This window comes from Streptopelia decaocto (assembly GCF_964273445.1).
Source record: "Streptopelia decaocto genome assembly, chromosome: 3".
In the NCBI taxonomy this organism is placed as follows: Eukaryota; Metazoa; Chordata; class Aves; order Columbiformes; family Columbidae; genus Streptopelia; species Streptopelia decaocto.
In genome coordinates, this window is record NC_138656.1 from 83,496,404 (window position 1) to 83,510,121 (window position 13,718).

Below are 13,718 nucleotides of genomic sequence, written 5' to 3' on the forward strand. Positions count from 1 at the left end.
ATCCAAAAGCTGTCTCTTAAACCAGGTGAGGTTTCAGATCATGTTACCACTCACTTGGTACTCTACATAGACTTACACACTTTCACACAGAATAACCACCCTGTATGTCTCAGAATCCAAGCTGCAGGTGTTCAAAGCTTGTGTGTCCTACTGCACACCCAAGTATTCAAGGGCAGAGCCAACAGTCCTCACAGTCCAGGTGCTGATGCTTCACTAAGTGACAGATTTTCCAATCAGATATTTTCCTTCTCAATAAGGACTCAGTGGAACCATCCTCAAGTACTACACATTCCAAGCTCTGCCCTAGTATATGGAAACCAAAATTAATGCATAATTTCTAAGTGTAGCTCATCACTTCATTATTTAACATAACAGTGGTTATTTTCCTCTGTATCATTCTAACCACACTCATGTAATTCAGTGAACAGAGATGAATTTATTTTTCAGCATCACTTTTTTGTCATTCTGTTTATCCATGTCTGTGGATCTCACACTTCCAATACTAGTTCTCTTATATTCCTTGTCACTAGCCTCTGCTTCTTCTGGGGTGCCCTGCTGAAATGCTTTTCTTAATGGCAGAATAAAATCTGCTTGTCCAGGGGACAGGTTAGGAAAAGTGGCATCAATATACTTTTGAAAAGCTTGTCTCGTTGCTTGTATTTCAGTTTCCAGGCTGTCCTTCCAATCTGTCATCTTTTCCAGTTCTTGCGTGAGAGTCTTTATCTGTTCTTCTGCTGCTTTCAGCTTAGCCACCACCTTTTCCAGCTCATCAAGATGTAAGGCCTCTGCTGCTTTGAGCTGTTTTTCAATCTCAATCTGATTCTCTTTTTGTGCAATACTCAGGGCAATATTAATCTCATGACATTTTTCTTTGTTTAATTGCTCTATACTCTTACGATGTAGTTCCTCAGCTAACATACTTTCTTCTTTGAGTTGCTCTAAGTGCTTGCTATTTAAAAAAAGAAAAAGAAAGATTTGTAGGGAACACCTGTTATTACAGCTTATTTAACAAAACAATTTGAGTCTATCCAGGTGGTTGTAAAAACTCTGTCATTCAACCATGAATGTACATGAAATCAGAACTTGATGTAGGACCTCTGAAACAAAATAGGGTAAAACAAGGCCACTGATGATGCAGAGAAAGGCAGCTGCAGAAGATTCCATTTCTGCATGTCGCATCCAGTGATAATTTAATGATGCTTGCTTCGAAATGAAAAATAGAAAGGATTACTATCTCACTGTTCATTCAGGTCTCTGTTTGAGCTAGCACTTAAGTACACACTGATTTTCAAATAGACTTTGAACAACTCTGCCCCCAAGCAAAAATGCTGTCTTGAAGTGGAATCCAATAACTGATTTTTAGCCTACAGCTTCATCTGTAATTTTGTTTAAGTGGTATTGAGAACATCTTTGTGCTAGCACATCAGTAATAAAACATACAATTTATATTACGTAGTCAAAACATTATGGGTGCTATTCACTAGAGCTGGCTCAGGGACACATAAAGAATGGTGCACCAGGCATCCATTAAGGTTACTGAGCCAAATACTTCAATGTAGAGAAAACAATTTCTGCCCTCTGTTACTGCTCCCTCCCACTTTGCTGGAGATATTTTTTCAGAACTCTGCCAGCATGAAAAGTTAGAGACCAGCTAAGTTTATGTGGGACATGATTTATCTTTGTTAGAAAGGCCACATTTTGTAGTGAAAATGAAGGTATTAAACAATGGATCAAAACTTACATGTGACTATTCAGAAAAAAAAAAAAAAGCATCTTACAAAGGAACACACCTGAACTGATTTTTTTCATTGTAAGAGTGTAGTGTTATTTTGTTGTTTGTGCTGTCAAAAACTGAAATGTATCCCACTCTTAAGGGAGAGAGGTGTGTTATTATTTTTACATTAAAGCTCTTCAAGTCACAATATGAACACGTCTTTTTCAGTTTTGCATAGAGGTCATAAATGGCAAATAGGCCCCTGAGATCTTTATTTCTGAATGACTCTAAATCAGCCATAAAAAGTAAAACTTTTGGATCCTTGGTTGTCTTCATGATCCTTCCTTTTAGCAACAAAATATGTTGTATTTCTACATGGAGTGTCAGCAAGACAGAGTGAGCCTGCAGCTCTTGCCAGTCACATTTCCAAATACCTTTTTTTTTCCTAAAGGGTTTACCAATCTTTTCCTAGAAGACCCACATCTAATCAATGCTGGTGCAATTCCCATCATTTTCTTTAGCAGAGCATTTTTGTCAGCCAAGTCAAGGGAAACACTAAGAGCACCTGTGCTGCCTGGCTGCTTCCTTCAGGGCTGCCTCCCTCTCCTGTTTCCTGGCTTCAGCCACCGCTTGCATCTTCTCCTGGGCACACTCCATGAGGACACACTGAAGTCTACGAGCCATGCGCTGCTCTGCAGCTTCAACCTCTCTCTTCTGCTCATCCTCCATGTATTTCTTCATCTCTGCCTTTGCCTTCCTCACCTCTTCCTTAAGCAAAGTTAAAAGCAGATGTAAGTAGTGACAACTTTGGTTCAGTTGTGTTTAATCAATCCCCAGCAAAGTCCTGCAGAACAGACTTCAGGAAAATATTGCAGGACAATTACAGTGATTTACGGTAGCATCGTTCCTCATCATCCATGTTTTCTACACAAGGCACAAAAAGTTCCCTGACATGTTTTCTTCACAAGTTCACATGGCCAGTGGCATGGTTTTAGAGTGAGACCGAGAAGAAGCTTGGTCCTTGGAATACTTGGTCAGCAAGATATTGCTTGGGCTGATAAATAAAGGTATGACAATACTAATCTTAGGTGGTCTGGATGGACATAGATCTATCTGGAACCTCAGACAATTCAGTATATACCAAAATACTTCTGTTGCCATTATAGGCCGAACCTGACCATCCAGGAAAGCAATCCAACCCACTTTCTGCCCAGTGATCTGCACTGCTTTGCCACCATTCACATTTATTTCCAAAAGCCCTAACAAGGGCATCCTCTGTGGAAATGGTAGGACATTATCGGGAAAGCTGTGGCTGCTTAGATCTTTGTGGGTTTTCTAATACAGGATGACCAGAGTTACACGAGGTTTGCTAGAGATCTTTTGCACACCCAACTATAAGCTCTGTATTCTGTGTATTTTTGTGGATACTGGTCATTTGTCTACTGTTGACAAGCAGAGTGACAAATAATAGGACCTACTTACTAGAAGCCTAACTAAAGCCATTTGACTATTAGTGGTGGTGGAACATCAGCACTGCTGCAAAAAGCCATTCCTGAAGCTATCAGCTGAAAGCAGTTCTCTTTGGCCTATCCTATATGTAAAAACACTTCAAGCACTCATTCACTGAGATGTCTTAATGGCTGCTACTATCTGTTTGCTTAGACAGATGCTGAGTAAATTTTCAGCTACCACCTCTCCAAGCCAGCTGCTAGTGAGCAGTTAGCTCACTGTTGGGACACCTCTTAAAATGAACTGCAAGAAGGACAAACCACCAAATCTAAAACAACTTGCAATCACTTTAGTTATATCTGCCTCTTCTTTTGTGTCAGCTGTAGGATTCTGTATCTGCTCCCTAGTTCCTAGTGACTGGAGCCAGTGTTATCAGGACAAATGGTACATGTTCAAATCCTGAGCACTCAGGTCTATGAAGATATATAATAGGCTTATGGCAAGTAATTGAATGATTAAACATGAGGAACTGAGCTTCTGCCAACTAGTGTCAGCAGATGCTATAACAGCAAAAGACAGAGCTCCCTGGGAAAACAGCTCCATAAAATGGAATTAACTCTGCTGAAAACTTAAGACCACTGTAAACCTCCCTGTTTTTCCTCTTGAAATGCCAAGCATATTGCTTTGACTGCCTGCAGTATAAACAGATAGCTATTCAGAAGCTTGTACAAAATCAAGTTCCAAAGCAAAACACTCCAGCAATTCTCTCTGTGCCCTTCATCTGCCAGTGGGAGGCTGCAAGGCTAAGGATGAGAGGTGTTAGACGGACTGCGTAGTGCCTGACTAAGGAGTGCTTGGATGCTCTAGTGGTAAAAAAACCTGTGAAGTGTTGCAGAAAGCAGGAAGGTTCAGATCCAGAAGGCAGCTGCCTTTCTTTCTCTTTGTATATCTTTCAGTCTTTTCTTAGCGATACATCAGACATATAAAGCATGTGCTAAGCATCTATAGAAATATAAAGCTACAGCTGCTGTACTTCTTTTAGAAATATACATATGCTGGCAGTCTTCCTTCTACTGCACTTAGGGTCGAGGTTCAGCAAACAATTAACCACCTTTCTAGCTTCAATGGACAGAAAACTGCAGGACAGATTTAAAGTTAAGCCCGTATTGTACTGCCCTTAAGAAATGCACCTGATCAGGTTCAATGGCTGGCTGAATCAAGGCCTGACAATAAAGTCCACAAACTTCAACCGAAAAAAAAAAAAAAGGAAAGAAAATGTTAAATGTGCTGAAGTGAATTAAAAATCCAGCCAAATCAAGCTCACATCTCATCTACCACAAAGCCAGTCACCTCTCAGGCCAAGTACTTCTCCTGTCATTAGAGTTAAAATCTCAGATGAATTAAGGTCCTGGTTTGGGCAACCATTTAAAAAAAAAAAAAAAAAAAAAAAAGACATTCTTGGTTATCAAAGACATGGTTCTGTCATGCTGGCTATTTCCACAGTAATGAAAGCAAACCTGTTCGTACCCTTAATTCCTCTCCAAGTTTTTGTTTAAGGTCTCGTACAAGTGCACTGTGGTTAGCAGCTGCCTCTTTGAGAGCTTTATCCACTGCATCTTCCTTGTACACTTCAGCCTTTAAAAGAAGTTAAGTGTAGCTGCTCAGATTCTATTAACATCCTATTAAGATGAAGCAGAGGTTATATAATCAATAGTTGTGTATTTTCTATTTAAGGAATCAAAGCAAGTTACATTTAAAACCAAGTGGCAAAATCCATTTTCTCCCGTTTGTCAATTTTATTGCAGTGATTCCTGTTAAAATGTGGCCACACAACAGCATTAAGCTACCATAGTTGTAACCTCTAGACATACATATAACATAAACGGCAGTTTTAGAATCTTCCATAGCACGATGGGGAATCAAAAACTTCTGTGTGTTTTAGAGGCTACTTTCAGACCAGATGTAAAATCTGTTATTAATGCAAAGTATGCATTGTTGTGATCAGAAATATGCACAGACAGAAATCTGTGAACAAAGGAGGAGATGAAATTAACAACAGCTCTATAGCAGTGGCCTCAAAGTTCTTTATTAACTGTCTTTACGCTATAGCAATTATTCCAAAGAATTATCATCATTTAAATGACAGGAGTCTAATTTAATTTACCTGAGACCAAAGCTCAGCTTTCATTTTTTTAATGCGCTCTTGTATCTCTGCCTCCTTCTTTTCATGTTGTTGTTGTTGAATGTCTGCTCCAATCTCTGCACAATCAATATAAGCAGATCACGCATAGCAAACAAGTAGAATGCAGAAACCTGTGCCTCTCTCCCAACCCTTTTGCTTGACTCTGCTTCTGAATTAAAAATCAAAAGGCTAAAAATCACACGCCCTCATTTCACACGTAGGAAAACACATTTATTATTGCTTGTGCAGTTCCATAAACGTAGTAGGAAGGTGCAGAACCCAACTCTCACCTTCTAGGCATGGCTGCACAAGAGAGCATCATGGGTGTCCCTCCTGACTCCTTGTCCTGACAGTCATCCACATGGCACAAGCAAGAGGTCAGTCCTCAGCTTTCCTGTGAATGATTCACCTGTTTCTGTCTGTTTTCACCTTGCGGCACTTCAGGGGCTGGCTTTGCTCCCTTTAGATGCTATAGGTGAGACAGTGCCCTGTTTGCCTCCCTGTGCCCTTAGGGTCCTCCAAGGCTTTCAGCATGGCTTCTTGTGCCAAGACGCCCTCAGATTCCTTCATGCTACTCTTGGGGCACACAATGAATATTCTCAGGGTGATATGGCATGACTCTTCAGCACCGATGTTTGCCTAGAAGAGAAGCAACTGCAGAGGGAGGCGGATAGATGCCTTTCCACAACCCAAAACTCTCCTCCAACAGTGGGATTTCAGATCCTCCCCCTATGCCTTTCCTACTCAGTGCCAAGCCTGGGCATTGCTTTGGATCCCATTCTACGTGCCTGAGAGGGCCAAAGAGTCACATTTTCCTGGGTTTATATAAAGGAAAATGAAAAAGGAATCGAGCCACCAGAGATCTGGCTTTCACACAGCCACTGGAGGATTAAGTCTCCCTCTTTCACTCCAGTCCTCTTTGCCACTCCACATGGGTGGGCAGAGGCCTCTCAAGGAGCTAACATGAAGTATGTGGAAAAGAGCAGCAGGATGGGACAAAGGGGTCAACTGATTTCAATCAGCAAAATAGAAGTCCAACAGTGCATAAATATTAGCAACAAGCATGTTGTGCTCTGGCTACACAGCTTTTCCCCAGTCCATTAATATTAAGCAGTAAAAAGAAAATAATTGAAAATAGACTGTCTGGCCTTCTGGTCACATTTCACACTCTGTGTATTGACCCAGTGTTGAAGCCTTGTGTTCTGAGAGACACACAGCACTCACCCTGCTGCCAGGGCTCTCAGTAAACTGATAATCTCTTGGTATTGTTTAAAACAGAAACAAACACACTTCTCTTCACAGTGCATATTAATTAAAACGCGCAACATGATTTCTACAAAACTTTGCTTACCAGAAACCTCTATGACAATTAGGCATAGCATATAAAGATACTTCAGATTCTTGCTAAATCCTCAACCATATGAATGGTACTGTATGTCTTCCTTCATTGTTGATGTTATGATTGTGGTGTGCCACAAAAAAATCAAACCTCCAGAGGCTCTGCAGAGCCCCAATCTAAGGTCAGCAGCCAGAACCAGTTATAAGAAGGTAGGATTCAGGATAAAACATCCCAGCTGTGTCCTGTTGAAGGATGACAGGATGATCTTGGCAAACTTTACATCAAGCATAGTTCTTCCCAAACTACTTGAGCCTTAGAAAACATTTGTTAACGGTGTTACAGCTAATTCTCTTTTGCACTTCATTATCCCCAAATCTGAATGCCTTAATGCACCACAGTTCGGCTGACCCTGTCCGCCCTCTCAATGTGCTGGATGTATTAATGTTCAGCAGGTTTTCTTACCAAGATGTGCATGACTTCATGACTGTCAAGAACAGTTGGATACAACAGCTCTTGGAGTTTTTCTAAATCTCAGATTGCAAGGAAAGAATTTCAGAAACAAACTTACCTAGTATATCACGATGAGTGTAATACCGTGTTCTGAAAGGCCTGTACTCCCGAATCCGACGAAAAGTAGTGTTGGAAGGCAGTGGTGGTATTATTTGTGAACATAAAGCACAACAAACAAAGGAGTCCAGATCGGGACTTGTAATCATTGTGGTATTCTAGTCTTATTTTGTAGTACAGTTACTAAAATGTCAGAACTCTATTCCTGATCTCTTGCTTGCAGGGATAAGCACTTATTGTTGCTGCAGAACTCTTGTAAGTCAACGAAAAGAGAAAAATCATTGACCATTACTTTTTGCCAAGTTAGCTGAAATATTTGCCTTCAGATGAGGATTCACACATGCTGACAAGACCGTAACATGCTGTAGGCAGGTGAAGAGGGAGGGTTGTATGAAGTGATCCCTTCCCGCCTTAATACAGCTCCCTACATAGCAACTGTTACCAGGCAGGACTGGCTTTGCTCACAAAGAACTAACTTTCCCTGGTAATAGTTCAGCAGTGTCACAGCAAGCTTTGGCTTTTTAATGCATTTTTTTGTTTGTTTTGAATGTCAACAGTTCCTATTCAAACCACGTAGTCTAAGGAGGTTTTAGGAGCAGCACAATAGCTACCGTTTCAGGTATCTGAATCATAGCATTTTCTTGCTCTTCTTGGTAAAGATGTGAAAACCAGCACAGACAATAAGGAATTGGCAAAAATCTGAAAGAGACTCTGCCCAGGAAATCATTTTGACTGTCAGGTTCTGTCAAGCCAGCTATCATCCATTGCATATTATTATTACTATATTGAAGATGAAATTGAGAAAAGTGGAACAAAAGAAATTCTATTAGTGCTGTTTGCTTATCCTCCAGATGCATAAGGGGAGTTGTGCTTTCAGAGTCGAGCAAACAAATTTTGTTACCAATATAGTTGTGTTTGGATTTTTTTTCTCCCTTTAATCCCTATATACCCATATTTTTTATGTTATAAACCAGGTACTTAAAACAGCAAATGCCAGTAGTGACACCATGACACCCATTAATATACTACGTTCTTCTTTATATTTTCACTGCTTTATCTCCTTTTTACATATAATTTTTGAGGCGTGAAGAGAGTTACCTGTACAGCAGCTACCACAAATAAATATGGAGAAGCTCCTTAATAATAAGGACAAGTCTAAATACTTTTCTATCAATCTGGGCAATTATGAATTAACCTGGTTAACAGGACTTTACTCCATCCAGCAGATAACAGGCTCCACCTCAGTAACTTCCAGATCCATATTCACTTCACAAAATATAATTCACAATTTTGAGAACCCCAATCCTGCATTATTCTTCAATATGTGAAAATGAGAGACTGGGCTTTCTCACTTCAAACCATCTGCAGGTATGAGGATCAAAGTGTTTATTTTAAAAGCCTGCAGAAAAACAGGTTAAAATACTCACTGTAGTACTGTTTTTTTGAATACTTCAGGTAAATTCATGCAAACATACAGACTCAGGTATTTTAATGAAGCAGAAGAGAGCTAAAATCCTGTGACCCTTTTTTAAAAGAACGGATTAATTCTAAAGATCCACCACATCCTATGAAACAAAACATATTCTACAGGATATGCACAGCATGTGACAGTTCTGAATATTTTATTAATTCACCTGGAAATTCCTTCATCAAAAGGCAAGTTGTTTCCTCACCTGCAAGCATTCAGATTTGCCCGAGACCCTGCTGTTGTGAGACAGCTAGGCTCACAGAGGGGAATATGCTTTTAAAGGGTGTAAAAATGCTATTTCTTTATAGCTTTATCAAAGCTACAGCTCACTTCTCTTCTGAGGAGGGGGGCAGCCAAACCAAGGCCTAGCTGAATTTAGGATACAGGTAACTATAACACACAAACAGGAAAACAGAGGTTCAAAGTGAAGTATATAGAGGGAGACACAAAGAAAACCCACAGAGCAAGTGCTGTCCCTCAAGGCAGTCAGTCGTCTTTTTTGTCTTCAATAACAAGATCTTTCAGTAACAAAACTCAAAGCAACTCCTGGAGTGGCAAAGCAGATATCCCTGCACATTTGTTCTTCTTTGGCCTGACAGAAGCCACCTTGACCAAAAAGGGGTTAACAAATAGGTCTCTCAGCTTCTTGGGAGCCCTTGATGGGGCTGTGAACATGAAGAGCTGAATGGAAAAATGCAACCAGAACATTAATAAGAGCCCGTGGTGGAAAAAGGGCATGGCCTGGTATGTGCCCCGTCCCACCACGTGCTCTGGAGTTTGGTTAATGGGACAGCTTCTAGGAAATGTCAGGAACACAGAAGTAGCTGGAAAAGCTCACAGGAAAAGGCCTCAGTGCTGGAACACGACAGCACCAACCCATTCATTTTGCTCAAGGAGAAGGCTCACAGGGCATCACCTCTCATGCTAAGGAAACCCCACAATGCCCACCCATCCTCCAGGCACACTCACAGCGGCACCAACCAGCGAACTGCCAAGGGCTCACCTCCAACCCACATCTGGGGCTGCTCAGCAAAACAGTGCTTGTTCGGGTTGGCATGCTCTTTTCTCTGTGTCTGTAAGAACCTTTTGATTTTAGATTGTCCATTCCTTATTTTGAGCTCTGTAACCTTTAATAAATTAATGTTACATAACGTACTTGATGCAATATAGAAAAATTTAGTTTCTGAATGCAGCTTAAACTAGTCCTGCCGACTAGTCAAGAAAACCCTACAAGCTCTGGCTAACCTGGAGTTATACACAGTGATTGGCAAGCCGATACTCGTGTGTTCAATGATCTGCTTGTATGATGCCACGCGAGAACGGTCATGGCTGAGTTCTTCCTGCTTTTCTTTTGGCAGAAACACTTGTTTCACTTTTTCTCTTCTACCTAGTTATTGATTTTTTTTTGTCAGGAAGTGTATTAGCAACCAAGGATTATTTTGGCCAGTATTTTGTAAATTCCTCTATTAAATAAAACCCTTCAGTGACTGCTTTATCAGCTCTTGCCTTAAAATTCTAAGGCATTTAAGAGTCTGGACTGCATGTCTGAGTTAATTGTGTGTCTTCTGACATACCGTGGAGATCACAGACAACAATTCTTAAAATCACTTTTATGTTTGTGTGTATCTTAACTGCAATTTATTTGTACAGGCATGGCATTTTATAAATGAACTTAATTTGGTTTAAATAGCAAAAGGGACATTTATCCATTATTTCAATGGACAGAGAAAAAATAGTAGTTGGCTTGAAAAGTTCTGTGATTCGCTTCTTTACATTCTCAGTCCCACTTGGAAGTTTTCCTCCTCATATACCTGGACCCTTCACTGTCGACTGCTTCATAAAGGTCATTTTTATTCTCTACTGTTGCATGCAAATAACCAAGGTAGGCAACACAGAGGGTAACTGCTACGAGTCCAAATGCCATCACAGGTTTGTTCTGACAAAAAAAAAATAGGACACATTTTTAGTTAAACCACTTTGTATTCATCAAACACATTATATTCTTCAATCTTAGCTTAGAAAGTAAACACTGAACTATTGTAACATGTGCAAAAACCATCACTGCCTTCTTGTAGACTGATCCAAATAACTTTAATAAGCAGCAAGAAGGGAGACCTGATTTTCTGATAGCAAAAGGAATTCTCTATGAAAAAGACAACTCTTGTCACGTTGCCCAGTGCTCTGGCTTTTGCCAGTCACAAATGCTGCTTGAGCATGAATGAACAGGCCAAGACCAATTACTAAAGGTAACTCTTACAAACTTTTAACAGAATTCATCTGGATATACTACTGGGATGATGTACTCTGCTCCTGCCAAGCCACCTTGATTATACTCCTCTAAACCAGATCAAGTATTAGTACCACATCTACTTTTATTATATGCACAAAATTCCACCCAGTCTTTCTGGCTTCTGCTAGTGTAAATAAAACCTGAGTATCATGAACTTAATTATAAAAGCAAGAAAAAGAGAAAAATAAAAAATATTGAAAAGCTATCAAAATATCCCCTCCTTTCATGCAAAATACCTTGCACTATATGATTTGTTCCCTTTTAAATTTTAAAGATGACTCTTATTACTTAATGTGTCAAATTACATAGGTTATATATGTGTAAATTGTCCTTTTGCAAGCAACTTGACTAGGTACAAAAAGGAGCAGACGATATAACTGTGAAATAAAAGCTGGGCTCTTAACAATCAGAGCGGAAAAAAAGCAAAAATGTTTTTAGTTTCATTACTGGGTAGTTTGCATAACAAGAGATGGTTGTATAACATACAGAGAATTGTGGTGATTATTTTAAAGCAACTGTCCCTCCAAGCATATTTAGTTTATCTCAGAATGAGCTTCTTACAGGTTTAATGAAAAGCTCTGGATTCACAGCTCGGAAGAGCATAGTTGTTTGAACATTCCTCAGTCCTGGTTTTCTCTCTTTGGGTGTTTCATTTTCATTTGGAGGTTTGGTGGAAGACATTTTAATTAATGTTGAATACTTCCTAAAAATAGAATGAAAAATAAATGTCATTTTTATAAAGAACTGGAAGAATAACATTCAGGGAATAGGAGTTCACAATCAACTTATCTTCTTGCATCATCAGTTTTAGTTTGTGAACATATTAATGATTGCCTTTGATGTTACCTAACATTCCCAGCTTAGGCACACCGATTTTCAATCTTGTCAGTTTTGTGCATCCTACAGTTAACTTTTGGAGATGCACATCTTTATATCACAATTGTAAGCCTCATGATAATGGGCTTGGGGCTTTCTACTTGCCTTTGGCTAATGCTTTAGCTACCTGCAGAACAAGCAGCAGTCTTCAGACCAGTGGCTAAATGCACAATGCCAGAGCATTTTTTTTTTAAAGCTTGCATGCGACAGTAGAGCCCACACCCCACTGTAGTGCAGTCACTCTATCCACCCACCCCAGCAGCCCTAGGCCTCAGGTCTCACTTTTACACACAAGGGACGCGTCACCTTCAAGATGCCACCTGAGCAAAGGCAGACAAAACACACCCTTGGTTAAACCGGTTTACTGAGGGGCAGGGAAGACACGTTGCTGAGGTTTACACGAGGGCAGCACAGCCGGAGGCCCAGGGGCGGGATGCACAAACGCAACCCAGCCGGACGCACAAACCCCGGGCCTTCTCCCGCCCTAAGCACAGCAAGGAGATCAGGGCAGCGCAGAGGTCGGCTAAGGGCGACCACACGGGCACAAGGCGCTGCCAGGCACAGGGTGGCACACCGCCAGTCAATACGTGAGGCACAACAGCCCCGGAGCTCGGCGTGACTCCTCCGTACGTGTCCCGGAGCACCACAAACCGTGAGGGTGCTGAGGGAAACGGCAGAAACCGCCGCCCCCCGCCTCGGGCGGTGCGGGGGCTCCTGCTGCCCGCTACCGGCTTCAGACCGTGGGCAGAGGGGCAGTTCCCCGGCCATAAGGAGCAAGGCCAGGCCGCCGCTATGCTCCAACGGCGCCTCACGAGGCGGGCAGTGACAGTTAACCACTCGCGGGCAGCTCTCGCCCCTCCACGCACCCTCCCACCTTCCTCACGCGCCGCTACTCACCCCGCGCCGCCAACGGGGCCTCCCCGAGGCGTGGGGGGGAGAGAGAGACGCCACTCAGAGCAGGGCTGCGCGCTTGCGCCCCCTGCCGGGTGGAGGCCGCCGGCGCGGGAGGGATGAGCGGAGCGGGGATGGGGAGGAACGTGTCCTCGCCGCTCGGTGCTGTCGGTGTTCCTCCCCAAACACAGCTCCAAATAATAAGCGGGAGGTGGAGGAAGAAGCCGGCTCGGTGGGAAGAGGAGCACTTCAGTGCCCAGCCGCTCCTCAGCGCCGGGGCGGGCGCGATTCCCATGCGCCCCCGGCCCGGGAGCAGGCGGGGCTGGCGGGGCGTGGCTGTTCGCGGCTGTTCGTGGCTCTTGATGGCTGTTGGCCTCCGGTGGTGCGAGACGTGAGGAAGAAATATTTTACAAGGAGGGTCGCATATGGATTATTGTGTCCAGTTCTGGGCCCCTCAGTTCAAGAAGGACAGGGAACTGCTGGAGAGAGTCCAGTGCAGGGCAACAAAGATGATTAAGGGAGTGGAGCATCTCCTGTATGAGGAAAGGCTGAGGGAGCTGGGTCTCTTTAGCTTGGAGAAAAGGAGACTGAGGGGTGACCTTATTAATGTTTATAAATATGTAAAGGGTGAGTGTCATGAGGATGGAGCCAGGCTCTTCTCGGTGACAACCAATGATAGAACAAGGGGCAATGGGTACAAACTAGGACACAGGACGTTCCACTTAAATGTGAGAAGAAACTTCTTCTCAGTGAGGGTGCCAGAGCACTGGAACAGGCTGCCCAGGGGGGTTGTGGAGTCTCCTTCTCTGGAGACATTCAAAACCTGTCTGGACGCCTTTCTGTGTGACCTCATCTAGGCATTCCTGCTCCGGCAGGGGGATTGCACTAGATGATCTTTTGAGGTCCCTTCCAATCCCTAACATTCTGTGATTCTGTGAGGGT

General features: G+C 42.4%; 2 protein-coding genes across 3 annotated transcripts; both read right to left on the minus strand.

The window, feature by feature from the left end:
- Positions 1-417: 417 nt before the first annotated feature.
- LOC309438053 (uncharacterized protein C6orf163 homolog) lies at positions 418-7,400 on the minus strand (the record flags this gene model as incomplete). Its single annotated transcript, XM_082048961.1, has 5 exons — positions 418-949; positions 2,280-2,482; positions 4,691-4,798; positions 5,328-5,422; positions 7,253-7,400. 5 exons carry the CDS (start codon positions 7,398-7,400, stop codon positions 418-420), a joined length of 1,086 nt encoding a protein of 361 aa, XP_081905087.1.
- A 2,909-nt stretch (positions 7,401-10,309) lies between these two features.
- SMIM8 (small integral membrane protein 8) lies at positions 10,310-12,872 on the minus strand. 2 transcript variants are annotated; one of them, XM_082050032.1, is made up of 3 exons: positions 12,783-12,872; positions 11,571-11,712; positions 10,310-10,655 (listed from the first exon to the last, which is right to left on the minus strand). In XM_082050032.1, the coding sequence occupies exons 2-3, from the start codon at positions 11,688-11,690 to the stop codon at positions 10,497-10,499; spliced, it is 279 nt and encodes a 92-aa protein (XP_081906158.1). In that variant the 5' UTR covers positions 11,691-11,712; positions 12,783-12,872; the 3' UTR covers positions 10,310-10,496. The 2 variants fall into 2 exon arrangements, with proteins under 2 accessions (XP_081906158.1, XP_081906159.1); XM_082050033.1 differs by lacking the exon at positions 12,783-12,872 and adding an exon at positions 12,140-12,159.
- Between the last annotated feature and the right edge of the window lie 846 nt (positions 12,873-13,718).

Excerpts from the sequence above, each read along its gene's own strand:
- SMIM8 (XM_082050032.1), bottom strand. The coding sequence starts at position 11,690 with ATGTCTTCCACCAAACCTCCAAATGAAAATGAAACACCCAAAGAGAGA. Across the intron at positions 10,656-11,570 it reads CAGAGCTTTTCATTAAACCT|AACAAACCTGTGATGGCATT; the intron begins GTAAGAAGCTCA and ends TTTTTTTGTCAG.